Genomic DNA, 14,182 nt, shown 5'->3' with positions numbered 1-14,182 from the left:
CACAGCGACCCCATAGGACCCATAAAGACCCATAGGGACCCATAGGGACCCACAGCGACCCCATAGGACCCATAAAGACCCATAGGGACCCATAAAGACCCATAGGACCCATAGGAGCCCATAGAGACCCATAGGGACCCATGAAGACCCATGGAGACCCATGGAGACCCATAGGGACCCATAGCAACCCATAGGGACCCACAGAGACCCATAGCGACCCATAGGGACCCCATAGGACCCATAATGACCCATAGGACCCATAGGAGCCCATAGGGACCCATGGAGACCCATGGAGACCCACAGAGACCATAGGGACCCATGGAGACCCATAGGGACCCACAGAGACCCATAGAGACCCACAGGGACCCCATAGGACCCATAGAGACCCATAGGGACCCACAGGGACCCATAGAGACCCACAGAGACCCATAGGGACCCATAGAGACCCATAATGACTCCATAGAGACCTATAGAGACCCATAAGGACCCATAGAGACCCATAGGGACCCATAGAGACCCATAGGGACCCACAGGGACCCACAGCGACCCATAGGGACCCACAGAGACCCATAGGGACCCACAGATCCCCACTCATTGCATTGCACAAGGAGGGGGCGTGGCCACAGACCGTCCAAGCCACGCCCACTCCCTTCCCCCATTGGTTTATCTGCAGGGGGCGGGCATTCATTTGGCCACGCCCACTACCGCACCTCCCATTGCTATGCTCAGCCATGGGGGCGTGGTCACGGGAATAACCACGCCCACTCACTTCTCATTGGCTCAATGTAGGGGGCGTGTCCGGATATGGGCGTGGTTTCTTTAAACCACGCCCATTTTCCCTCAACTTTTTGCTCCCTCCTTCTTTCCCGGTTCGCGAGTTCGAGTCCCGCCATGGGAGTGGGGGGGTGGGCGCTGCTGGGCGCCATGCTGGGGGCAGGTAGGGGGCGGGGGGGGGGGCGAGGGTGGGGGGGGGTCGGCGTTGAGGAGGGGGGGGGCACATGGAGGCGGGACACGGGGGGGGGGGGCAGATGGAGGGAATGGGGGGAGGTTGTGGGGGGGGGCAATGGGGGGGAATGGGGATCCGGGGGGGTCACGTGGGGGGGGGGGGCGTTAGGAACCCATGGGGGGGTGGAAATGGGGGTTAATGAGGATCTGGGGAGGGGGGGGGGCAGTGGGGTGGGGGGGGGGGCGTTAGGAGCACATTTGGGGGGGGGAACATTGGGGGGGGGGGCTATAAGGGGCGTAATGAGGATCCAGGTGAGGGGGGGGTTATGGGGGGGGGGCGTGGGGACGGAGAGCCATAGGGACGCTTTGGGGGGGTGGGGCACGAAGGGAGATGTGGGGGGGGGGCGTGGAGGTGAGCCATAGTTGAGGGGGGGTACGAAGGTATACGAGGGGGGGGGGCGTGGGGGGGTTATAGGGGCACGTGGATTACATGGGGAGGGGGGGGAATATGGGGGGGGGGATATTTGGAGGGGGGTATTGGGATTCATAGAGCCTAAGGGGGGGTTGGGGGGGGGGGGCAGAGAGGGATATGGGGAGCGGGGTCTAAAGGGGGATATGGGGTGGGGGGGGTCTAAAGGGGGATTTAGAGGGGGGGGCCCTAATGGGGATATGGGGAGGGGGGGTCTAGATAGGGATTTGGGGTGGGGGCCCAATGGGGGATTTGGAGGGGGGGCCCAAAGGGGAATATGGGGGGGGGGGGGGCATCCAAAGGGGGATTTGGAGTGGGGGGGGGGGTCTAAAGGGGGATTTGGGGTGGGGGGGTTCAAAGGGGGATTTGGGTTGGGGGGGCCCAATGGGGGATTTGGAGGGGGGGGGGGCCCTAATGGGGATATGGGGTGAGGGGGGGTCCAAAGGGGGATTTGGAGCAGGGGGGTCCAGATGGGGATTTGGGGGGGGGGGAGGTGGGGATCCAAAGGGGGATTTGGGGTGGGGGGGGGTCTAAAGGGGGATTTGGGTGGGGGGTCCAAAGGGGGATTTGGAGGGGGGGCCCAAAGGGGAATATGGGGGGGGGCGGCATCCAAAGGGGGATTTGGGGGGGGGGGGGGGAAGGGTCCCAAAGGGGGATTTGGGGTGGGGGGGGGGGATATGGGGGGGGGCCGTATCCGTTCCCACAGCGCTGTGTTGGAGGGGGGGGGGATGGAGGAGGAGGGGGGGGGGGTGACTCAGGGACAGGAAACGGACGGCGGATGTCGGGGGGGGGGGGGGGGGGGCAGGAATATGGGGGGGGTGAGTCATTGCGGGGGGGGGGGGGGGGGGGGGCTGTGTGTCACCTCGGAGTGACCCCAACGTGACCCCGAGGTGACCTCAGATGTGTCGTCCCCCCCCCAATATCACCCCCCCTCCCCCTATGTCCTCCCAAATCCCCCATATCCCCCCCATGCCCCCCTATATCCCCCCCAAATCCTCCCATATCCCCCCCTATACCCCCCATACCCCCTATATCCCCCCAAATTCCCCCATATCCCCCCCCAAAACCCCCCCATATCCCCCATATCCCCCCATATTCCCCCCATGCCCCCCTATATCCTTCCCAAACCCCCCCATACCTCCCTATATTCCCCCCAAACCCCCCATATCCCCCCCAAATCCCCCCAAAACCCCCCCCTATACCGCCCATATTCCCCCCAAACCCACCATATCCCCCCTATGCCCCCCTATATCCCCCCTATACCCCCATTTCCCCCCAAATCCCCCCCTATATCCCCCCCAACCCCCCATATCCCCCCCAAATCCCCCCAAATCCCCCCCATGCCCCCCTATATCCTCCCCAAACCCCCCATACCTCCTATATCCCCCCAAATCCCCCCAAAACCCCCCCTAAACCCCCCATATCCCCCCCATATCCCCCCCAAATCCCCCAAATCCCCCCAAATCCCCCCATATCCCCCCCATGCCCCCCTATATCCCCCCAAAACCCCCCTATACCCCCCATATCCCCCCAAATCCCCCCATACCCCCCCATATCCCCCCCAAATCCCCCCATATCCCCACCAAATCCCCCCCTATAACCCCCAAATCCCCCCATATCCCCCCCATGCCCCTCTATATGCCCCCCAAACCCCCCATATCCCACCCATATCCCCCCATATCCCCCCCAAATCCCCCCATATCCCCCCCATGCCCCCCTATATCCTCCCCAAACCCCCCATACCTCTCTATATCCCCCCCAAACCCCCCCTATACCCCCCATATCCCCCCATATCCCCCCCATATCCCCCATATCACCCCAAATCGCCCTCTATACCCCCCCATATCCCCCATATCTCCCCCTATACCCCCCATATCCCCCCAAAATCCCCCCTATACCCCCCAAATCCCCCCATATCCCCCCCATGCCCCCCATATCCTCCCCAAACCCCCCCATACCTCCTATATCCCCCCAAATCCCCCCAAAACCCCCCCATATCCCCCCCATATCCCCCCCAAAACCCCCCCTATACCCCCCAAATCCCCCAAATCCCCCCAAATCCCCCCATATCCCCCCCATGCCCCCCTATATCCCCCCAAAACCCCCCTATACCCCCCATATCCCCCCGAACCCCCCATATAACCCCCCATATCCCCCCCAAATCCCCCCATATCCCCCCAAATCCCCCCATATCCCCACCAAATCCCCCCCTATAACCCCCAAATCCCCCCATATCCCCCCCAAACCCCCCATATCTCCCCCAAACCCCCCCCATATCCCCTCCACTGTGCCCCCCCATCCCCCCCCATCCCCCCCCAGTCCTCTCCCTGCGCTGCCATCGCTGTGAGCCGGGTCGCTGCCCCCCCACCCTCTGCGCCCCCCACCAGCACTGCTGCCGTTACACCTCCATCGTCACCAGGGACCGTAAGCCACGCCCACAATCACAAAGCCACGCCCACAAACAGGGGAAAGAAACCACGCCCACACGCGTGGCCACGCCCCCCACCCGTAACCACGCCCACAAATAAAAGCCACTCCCACATCCCAAAAGCCACGTGGGTCCAAAAGCCACCCCCACACGTAGCCACGCCCCCATCCAAAGCCACGCCCCCACCCAAAGCCACGCCCGCCGCCTTAGCCACGCCCACATAGAGAAGCCACGCCCCCCACGTGACCACGCCCCCCATGCGCGGTCAACCACCCACACCACCAATCATAGCCACGCCCACGTTCGAAGCCACGCCCCCACGTAGCCACGCCCACATTCAAAGCCACGTGCCCACGTAGCCACGCCCACATTCAAAAGCCACGCCCCCAACACAACCGCTCCCACACCCAAAGCCACGCCCCCACTCATAGCCACGCCCACGTCCATAAAGCCACGCCCACGTAGAAACGCCACGCCCCACTCCTAGCCACGCCCACATATTAAGCCACGCCCCCAGCGTTGACCACGCCCTCGTCCATAGCCACGCCCCCATCCATAGCCACGCCCCCATCCTTAGCCACGCCCTAACCAAAGCCTGACCTCCACCCACAGGCCACGCCCACTCCATCAGCCCCGCCCCCATCCGTAGCCAAACGGTATCACGTAGCCCCGCCCACCGCCCAATGGCCACGCCACATCCGTAGCACCGCCCTCCCTTAGCCCCGCCCACACCCACCTCATTGCCCAATCCGCAGCCACGCCCCATGTGTTGCCCCGCCCCTCCCTTAGCCCCGCCCACACCCAATTCATTGCCCAATCCGGAGCCACGCCCCATCCGTAGCCCCACCCACATCCTCATCACTGCCCAATCCGGAGCCGCGCCCCATGTGTAGCCCCGCCCCATCCCTTAGCCCCGCCCACACCCACATCATTACCCAATCCGGAGCCACGCCCCATCCGTAGCCCCGCCCATCCTTAGCCCCGCCCACACCCAATTCATTGCCCAATCCGGAGCCGCGCCCCATCCTTAGCCCCGCCCATACCCACATCATTGCCCAATCCAGAGCCGCGCCCCATGTGTAGCCCCGCCCCATCCTTAGCCCCACCCACACCCAATTCATTGCCCAATCCGGAGCCGCGCCCCATCCGTAGCCCCGCCCACGAAGCACCGCGAGCCCCAATCCGAGACCCCACGTGACCCCACGTGACCCTTGACCTCTGACCCCCCCCCCCCCAGGCTCGGGGGCGCTGTGGCGGGAGGAGGAGCGGGGCTGCACCGCCTGCGGGGTCCCAAACATCACCGTCAGCTTCCGGTCACGTGGGGGCAGCGTGGTGACACTGCGCGAGTGGCGCTGCCGGGGGGACGGCTGCAATGACAGGGAGCCGCCAGGTGGGGGCGCTGCTATGGGGCGTCTGTGGGTGTCTATGGGTCCCTATGGGTCTGTGTGGGTCCCTATGGGTCCATGTGGGTCTCTATGGGTCTCTATGGGGCGCTATGGGTCCCTGTGGGTCTCTATGGGTCTCTGTGGGTCCCTATGGTCCCTATGGATCCTTATGGGTCCCTGTGGGTCCCTATGGGTCTCTGTGGGGCACTATGGGTCCCTATGGGTCCCTATGGGTCTCTATGGGGCGCTATGGGTCCCTGTTGGTTTCTACGGGTCTCTGTGGGTCTCTATGGGTCCTTATGGGTCTCTATGGGTCCCTATGGGTCTGTGTGGGTCCCTATGGGTCCCTATGGGTCTCTATGGGGCGCTATGGGTCCCTGTGGGTCTCTATGGGTCTCTGTGGGGCACTATGGGTCTCTGTGGGTCTCTATGGGTTCCTATGGGTCCCTATGGGTCTCTGTGGGTCCCTATGGGTCTCTGTGCGTCTCTGTGTGTTTCTATGGGTCTCTATGGGTCCTTATGGGTCTCTATGGGTCCCTATGGGTCTGTGTGGGTCCCTATGGGTCCCTATGGGGCTCTATGGGTCCCTATGGGTCTCTGTGGGTCGCTATGGGTCTCTATTGGTCCCTATGGGTCCCTATGGGTCTCTACTGGTCCTTATGGGTCCCTATGAGTCCCTATGGGTCCCTATGGGTCTCTGTGGGTCTCTGTGTGTTTTTATGGGTCCCTATGGGTTCCTATGGGTCTCTGTGGGTCTCTGTGAGTCCCTATGGGTCCCTGTGGGTCCCTGTGGGCCTCTGTTGGTCCCTATGGGTCCTTATGGGTCCCTATGGGTCTCTATGGGTCCCTGTGGGCCTCTGTTGGTCCCTATGGGTCTCTGTGGGTCCCCATGGGTCCCTATGGGTCTCTATGGGGTTTTTGATGGGGTCTCTATGGGTCACCTCATGACCCCGTGACCCCGCAGCCCCGCCCCCCACTTCCGGCCCCGCCCTTTTGTGCCCCACGTGTGCGGACGGCTCGTGCCGCTCCCCCCCCCACCCCGTGCTGCGATGCCCCCCCCCGGATGTTTGCCTGCAGCTGAGGGCCGAGATGTGGGACGGAGGTAAGGGGGGGGGGTCCTATGGGGGGTTATGGGGGGTTGTGGGGTCTGGGGGGGGTCCTAGGGGGGGTTATGGGGTCTGGGGGGGGTTCTATGGGGGGGTTATGGGGGGTTATGGGGTCTGGGGGGGTCCTATGGGGGGTTATGGGGTCTGGGGGGGTCCTAATGGGGGTTATGGGGGGCTTATGGGGGGTTATGGGGTCGGGGGGGGTTCTATGGGGGGGTTATGGGGGGTTATGGGGTATGGGGGGTCCTATGGGGGTTATGGGGGTCCTATGGGGGGTTATGGGGTCGGGGAGGGGTCTTATGGGGAGTCCTATGGGGGGTCCTATGGGGGGTTATGGGGTCTGGGGGGGGGTTCTACGGGGGGGTTATGGGGGGTTATGGGGCGTTATGGGGTCGGGGGGGGGGTCTTATGGGGAGTTATGGGGGGTCCTATGGGGGGTTATGGGGGGTTATGGGGTCTGGGGGGTCCTAGGGGGGGTTATATGGGGGTTATGGGGGTCCTATGGGGGCTGTGGGGTCTGGGGGGGGTCCTAGGGGGGTTATGGGGGGTCCTATGGGGGATAATGGGGGTCCTATGGGGGATAATGTGGTCTGGGGGGGTCCTAGGGGGGGTTATAGGAGGGTTATGGGCGGTTATGGGGTCAGGGGGGGGTCTTATGGGGAGTTGGGGGGTTATGGAGGGTTATGGGGGGGTCCCTGTGGGTTCCTGTGGGTCCCTGTGCGTCTCTATGTGTCCCTATGGGTCTCTATGGGTCACTATGGGTCTCTATGGGTCTCTATGGGTCCCTATGGGTCCCTATGTATCTCTATGGGTCCCCATGGGTCCCTAAGTGTCCCTATGGGTCCCTATGTGTCCCTATGGGTCCCTATGGGTCGCTATGGGTCCCTATGTGTCCCTATGGGTCCCTATGGGTCCCTATGGGTCGCTATGGGTCCCTATGAGTCCCTATGGGTCCCTATGTGTCCCTATGGGTCCCAATGGGTCGCTATGGGTCCCTATGTGTCCCTATGGGTCCCTATGGGTCCCTATGGGTCTCTATGGGTCCCTAAGTGTCCCTATGGGTCCCTATGGGTCCCTATGTGTCCCTATGTGTCCCTATGGGTCCCTATGGGTCCCTATGGGTCTCTATGTGTCCCTATGAGTCCCTATGGGTCCCTATGTGTCCCTATGGGTCCCTATGGGTCCCTATGTGTCCCTATGTATCCCTATGGGTCCCCATGGGTCCCTAAGTGTCCCTATGGGTCCCTATGTGTCCCTATGGGTCTCTATGGGTCTCTATGTGTCCCCATGTGTCCCCATGTGTCCCTATGTGTCCCCATGTGTCCCTATGGGTCCCTATGGGTCCCTATGGGTCTTTGTGGGTCCCTATGTGTCCCTATGTATCCCTATGGGTCCCCATGGGTCCCTAAGTGTCCGTATGGGTCCCTGTGTGTCCCTATGTGTCCCTGTGTGTCCCTATGTGTCCCTATGGGTCTCTATGGGTCTCTATGGGTCCCTATGGGTCCCTATGTATCTCTATGGGTCCCCATGGGTCCCTAAGTGTCCCTATGGGTCCCTATGTGTGCCTATGTGTCCCTGTGGGTCCCTATGGGTCTCTGTGTGTCTCTATGGGTCCCTATGTGTCCCTATGTGTCCCTATGGGTCTCTATGGGTCCCTATGGGTCTTTGTGGGTCCCTATGTGTCCCTATGGGTCTCTATGGGTCTCTATGGGTCCCTATGGGTCTTTGTGGGTCCCTATGTGTCCCCGCGTGTCCCCACGTGTCCCCACGTACCCCAATTCCTCCCCGTTACCCCACGTGACCCCGCCCATCTCTATGGTTTCCCCCCCCCACTTCCGGCCCCCGCCGGGTCCCACAGCGCCCCCTGGCGACGCGGAGCTGTGGGGCTGCGGCCGGGTGGGGGAGGGGCGCTGCGAGGGGCTGCTGGCGGCGCAGGGAGAAGACGGAGTGCGGGGCGCGCGGTGCTGTGCGGGGCGCTGTGCGGGTAGGGGGCGGGGGGGGGGGATTGGGGGTGGGGGGGGTATGGGGGGAATGGGGGGTGGGGGGGGGATGGGGGGGATGAGGGGGTATGGGGTGGGAGGGGGATTTTGGGGGTGGGGGGGTGGGGGGGGATGGGGAGAATGGGGGGTGGGGGTATATTGGGGGGGGGATGGGGGGGATATGGGGGGGATATTGGGGTGGGGGGGGAAGGGGGAGTATGGGGTGAATGGGGGGTGGGGGGGGAAGGGGGGTGGGATGAGGGATGGGGGGATATTGGGGGTGGGGGGGGAAGGGGGTGTATGGGTGAATGGGGGGTGGGGGGGGGATGGGGGGGTCGGGGGGGTTGGGGTGAATGGGGGGGGATGGGGATATTGGGGGGGGAAGGGGGGGTCGGGGGGGTATGGGGGGTGGGGGGGGGATGGGGGGGATGAGGGGGTATGGGGTGGGAGGGGGATTTTGGGGGTGGGGGGGGGAAGGGGGAGTATGGGGTGAATGGGGGGTGGGGGGGATGGGGAGAATGGGGGGTGGGGGTATATTGGGGGGGGGATGGGGGGGATATGGGGGGGATATTGGGGTGGGGGGGGGAAGGGGGGGTATGGGGTGAATGGGGGGTGGGGGGGTTGGGGGGGATGGGGAGGGGGGCTATGGGGGGATATGGGGGTGGGGGGGGATGGGGTGGGGGGGATATTGGGGGTGGGGGGGGAAGGGGGGGTATGGGGTGAATGGGGGGTGGGGGGGGATGGGGATATTGGGGGGGGCGATGGGGGGGTTGGGGGGGTTGGGGGGATATGGGGGGTGGGGGGGGAAGGGGGGGTATGGGGTGAATGGGGGTTGGGGGGGGAAATGGGGGGTGAGGGGGGGATGGGGGGAATGGGGGGGGATGGGGATATTGGGGGGGGGATGGGGGTGTTGGGGGTTTGGGGGGATATTGGGGGTGGGGGGGGGTCGGGGGGTATGGGGTGAATGGGGGGTGGGGGGTCGGGGGGGTATGGGGGGGTGGGGGGGGAATATGAGGGGATGGGGGGGATGGGGGGCTGGGGGGGGGTCGGGGGGTATGGGGGCAATGGGGGCTTATGGGGTGAATGGGGGCTGGGGGGGGATATTGGGGCCGGGGGGGGGTCGGGGGGGTTGGGGGGATATGGGGGCAATGGGGGGTGGGGGGGATATTGGGGTGGGGGGGGTGAATGGGGGGAATGGGGAGTGGGGGGGGGTGGGGGGTTGGGGGTTGGGGTGAATGGGGGATGGGGGGATATTGCGGGGGGGGGCAGGGGGGGAATATGGGGGTGGGGGAGGTTGGGGGGGTCGGGGGGGTATGGGGGGAATGAGGGGGTGGGGGGATATTGGGGGGGGGATGTGGGGGGGATATGGGGGTGGGGGGGGTCGGGGGGCTGGGGGGTAATTGGGGGTGGGGGGGAATGAGGGGGTGGGGAGGATGGGGGGCTTGGAGGGGGTGGGGGGATATTGGGGGGGGGGTCGGGGGGGTATGGGGGGGTGGAGGGGGGATATGGGGGAATTGGGGAGTGGGGGGGGATGGGGGGGTCGGAGGGATGTGGGGGGGCTATGGGGGGATTTGGGGGCGGATGGGGGGGGCTGTATATGTGGGGGGGGGTTAATGGGACCGGGGGGGGGGGGCGGGGGTCCTTATGGGTCCGTACGGGTTTTTCCGGGAGCAGAGGAGCCCCCCGCCCCCCCCGCCCCCCCCGCGCCGCCGCCCCCCCCCCCCCCGGGGCTGCGATGCTGGAGCTGCGACGGCGCCGCGCACAACTGCAGCCCCGCCCCCATCCGCTGCCGCCGCGGCGTCGGGCGCTGCGTCACCGCCGGGACGCACGGTGCGCTTCTATGGGGTCCTATGGGGTGTATGGGGTGGTATGGGGTGTATGGGTTGGTATGGGGTGTATGGGGTCCTATGGGGTGTATGGGGTCATATGGGGTGTATGGGGTGTATGGGGTCCTATGGGTTATATGGGATTTGTATGGGTTGTATGGGGTCCTATGGGGTGTATGGGGTCCTATGGGGTTCTATGGGGTGTATGGGGTTCTACGGGGTTCTATGGGGTCCTATGGGGTGTATGGGGTCCTATGGGGTGGTATGCGGTCCTATAGGATTGTATGGGGTTCTATGGGGTGGTGTGGGGTTATATGGGGTCCTATGGGGTCCTATGGGGTTCTATGGGGTCCTATGGGGTCCTATGGGGTCATATGGGGTCATATGGGGTGGTATGGGGTCCTATGGGGTCCTATGGGATTTCTATGGCGCTGCGTCACCGCCGGGACGCACGGTGCGCTTCTATGGGGTCATATGGGGTGTATGGGGTCCTATGGGGTGTATGGGGTGGTATGGGGTTATATGGGGTCCTATGGGGTCCTATGGGGTGTATGGGGTGGTATGGGGTTATATGGGGTCCTATGGGGTCCTATGGGGTTCTATGGGGTGTATGGGGTCCTATGGGGTCATATGGGGTCCTATGGGATTTCTATGGCGCTGCGTCACCGCCGGGACGCACGGTGCGCTTCTATGGGGTCCTATGGGGTGTATGGGGTCCTATGGGGTTATATGGGGTCCTATGGGGTGTATGGGGTCCTATGGGGTCCTATGGGATTTCTATGGCACTGCGTCACCGCCGGGACGCACGGTGCGCTTCTATGGGGTCCTATGGGGTGTATGGGGTGGTATGGGGTGTATGGGGTGTATGGGGTCCTATGGGGTGTATGGGGTCCTATGGGGTGTATGGGGTGTATGGGGTGGTATGGGGTCCTATGGGGTGTATGGGGTCATATGGGGTGTATGGGGTGTATGGGGTCCTATGGGTTATATGGGATTTGTATGGGTTGTATGGGGTCCTATGGGGTGTATGGGGTCCTATGGGGTGTATGGGGTCCTATGGGGTGTATGGGGTCATATGGGGTGTATGGGGTGTATGGGGTCCTATGGGTTATATGGGATTTGTATGGGTTGTATGGGGTCCTATGGGGTGTATGGGGTCCTATGGGGTTCTATGGGGTGTATGGGGTTCTATGGGGTTCTATGGGGTCCTATGGGGTGTATGGGGTCCTATGGGGTGGTATGCGGTCCTATAGGATTGTATGGGGTTCTATGGGGTGGTGTGGGGTTATATGGGGTCCTATGGGGTCCTATGGGGTTCTATGGGGTCCTATGGGGTCCTATGGGGTCATATGGGGTCATATGGGGTGGTATGGGGTCCTATGGGGTCCTATGGGATTTCTATGGCGCTGCGTCACCGCCGGGACGCACGGTGCGCTTCTATGGGGTCATATGGGGTGTATGGGGTCCTATGGGGTGTATGGGGTGGTATGGGGTTATATGGGGTCCTATGGGGTCCTATGGGGTGTATGGGGTGGTATGGGGTTATATGGGGTCCTATGGGGTCCTATGGGGTTCTATGGGGTGTATGGGGTCCTATGGGGTTCTATGGGGTTCTATGGGGGTGTATGGGGTCCTATGGGGTTGTATGGGGTTGTATGGGGTCCTATGGGGTGCTATGGGGTCCTATGGGGTCATATGGGGTTGTATGAGGTCCTATGGGGTGTATGGGGTCCTATGGGGTTCTATGGGGTGGTATGGGGTTATATGGGGTCCTATGGGGTGCTATGGGGTCCTATGGGGGTGTATGGGGTGTATGGGGTTCTGTGGGATCATATGGGGTCCTATGGGGTGGTATGGGGTTATATGGGGTCCTATGGGGTTGTATGGGGTGTATGGGGTTATATGGGGTCCTATGGGGTTCTATGGGGTCCTATGGGGTCCTATGGGGTGTATGGGGTCCTGTGGGGTCCTATGGGGTCCTATGGGGTTATATGGGGTGGTATGGGGTTATATGGGGTCCTATGAGGTCCTGTGGGGTTGTATGGGGGTGTATGGGGTCCTATGGGGGTGTATGGTGTTCTATGGGGTGGTATGGGGTTGTATGGGGTCCTATGGGGTGTATGGGGTTATATGGGGTTATATGGGGTCCTTTGGGGTCCTATGGGGTCCTATGGGGTGTATGGGGTCCTATGGGGTCCTATGGGGTGTATGGGGTCCTATGGGGTTCTGTGGGGTGGTATGGGGTCCTATGGGGTTCTATGGGGTTCTATGAGGTCCTATGGGGTCCTATGGGGTTGTATGGGGTTATATGGGGTCCTATGGGGTGTATGGGGTCCTGTGGGTTATATGGGGTCCTATGGGGTCCTATGGGGTGTATGGGTTATATGGGATTGTATGGGGTGTATGGGGTCCGATGGGGTTGTATGGGGTTATATGGGGTGTATGGGGTCCTATGGGGTCCTATGGGGTCCAGTGGGGTGGTATGGGGTTGTATGGGGTTGTATGGGGTTATATGGGGTTATATGGGATTTGTATGGGTTATATGGGGTCCTATGGGGAGGTATGGGGTTATATGGGGTCCTATGGGGTGTATGGGGTCCTATGGGGTTCTATGGGGTTATATGGGATTTGTATGGGTTATATGGGGTCCTATGGGGAGGTATGGGGTTATATGGGGTCCTATGGGGTGCTATGGGGTCCTATGGGGTCCTATGGGGTTATATGGGATTTGTATGGCGCTGCGTCACCGCCGGGAAGCACAGTGCGTCTATGGGGTCCTATGGGATTTCTATGGGGTCATATAGGGTTGTATGGGTTATATGGGTTGTATGGGGTTGTATGGGAAATGTCTGGGTTGTACGGTTTATACGGGAAATGTATGGAGTTCTATGGGTTGTATGGGGTTTGTATGGGAAATGGATGGAGTTATGGGGTTGTGTGGGGTTGTATGGGGTCCTTATGGGTCTCTATGGGTCTCTATGGGTCGCTATGGGTCCCTGTTGGTCCCTGTGGGTCTCTATGGGTCCCTATGGGTCGCTGTGGGTCCCTGTTGGTCCCTATGGGTCTCTATGGGTCCCTGTGGGTCTCTATGGGTCACAATGGGTCCCTGTAGGTTGCTATGGGTCGCTATGGGTACCTATGGGTCTCTGTGGGTCTCTATGGGTCTCTGTGGGTCCCTATGGGTCCCTATGGGTCTCTATGGGTCCCTATGGGTCCCTATGTGTCCCTATGGGTCTCTATGGGTTTCTATGGGTCCCTGTGGGTCCCTTTGGTCCAACCCCCGCTCTGCCCCACAGATCCCTTCGGAACTCCGTGGATCTTCCGTGGCTGCGCGTCCCCCCAGTGGTGCGAGGCCCCCGTGGGGTTGTGGGGCGGAATCCGTGGGGCGCCCCCTAAGTGCTGCGAGACCCCATTTTGTAACAGCCTGCCCGGGGATCCCCCCCCGCCCCACGACTCCGCCCCACACATTCGGGGTTTCGCCCCGATGCTCCCCGTCCTCCTCCTCGTTCTGTGGGGCTGAGCCCCATATGCGGACCCCCTCCCCCCCCCCCTCCTGCCCCATAGATCGTCCTGTGGGGCTGAGCCCCACAAGTGGACCCCCCCCCCCCTCCCCCTCCTGCCCCATACATCTTTGGTGTGTGTCATTAAAGTTATTTTAATTGTGGCGGTGTGGGGCTCTGCTATGGGGCAGGGTTATGGGGCAGCGCTATGGGGCAGGGTTATGGGGCTTTGCTATGGGGCAGCACTATGGGGCAGCGCTATGGGGCAGGGCTATGGGGCAGGGCTATGGGGCTTTGCTATGGGGCAGCGCTATGGGGCAGGGCTATGGGGCTTTGCTATGGGGCAGGGCTGTGAGGTATCGCTATAGGGCAGCGCTATGGGGCAGCGCTATGGGGCAGGGCTGTGAGGTATCGCTATGGGGCAGCACTATGGGGCAGGGCTGTGAATCTGCACTGTGGGGCAGGGCTGTGAGGTAGTGCTATGGGGCAGGGCTGTGAGGCAGTGCTATGGGGCAGCGCTATGGGGCAGGGCTATGGGGCTTTG

At 62.3% G+C, this 14,182-nt stretch overlaps 1 protein-coding gene across 1 annotated transcript; it reads left to right on the top strand.

The window, feature by feature from the left end:
- Window positions 1–768: 768 nt before the first annotated feature.
- LOC149914072 (uncharacterized) lies at window positions 769–13,722 on the top strand. The gene is made up of 6 exons (XM_090128096.1): window positions 769–937; window positions 3,734–3,838; window positions 5,080–5,232; window positions 6,192–6,329; window positions 8,192–8,317; window positions 13,435–13,722. The coding sequence occupies exons 1-6, from the start codon at window positions 805–807 to the stop codon at window positions 13,656–13,658; spliced, it is 879 nt and encodes a 292-aa protein (XP_089984222.1). The 5' UTR covers window positions 769–804; the 3' UTR covers window positions 13,659–13,722.
- The last annotated feature ends 460 nt before the right edge of the window (window positions 13,723–14,182 follow it).

This window comes from Phasianus colchicus, chromosome 32, assembly GCF_987193195.1.
Source record: "Phasianus colchicus chromosome 32, bPhaCol1.hap1.1, whole genome shotgun sequence".
Lineage (NCBI taxonomy): Eukaryota > Metazoa > Chordata > Aves > Galliformes > Phasianidae > Phasianus > Phasianus colchicus.
The sequence above is the reverse complement of the archived record's forward strand: the minus strand, read 5'-3'. Positions and strand labels throughout refer to the sequence as shown.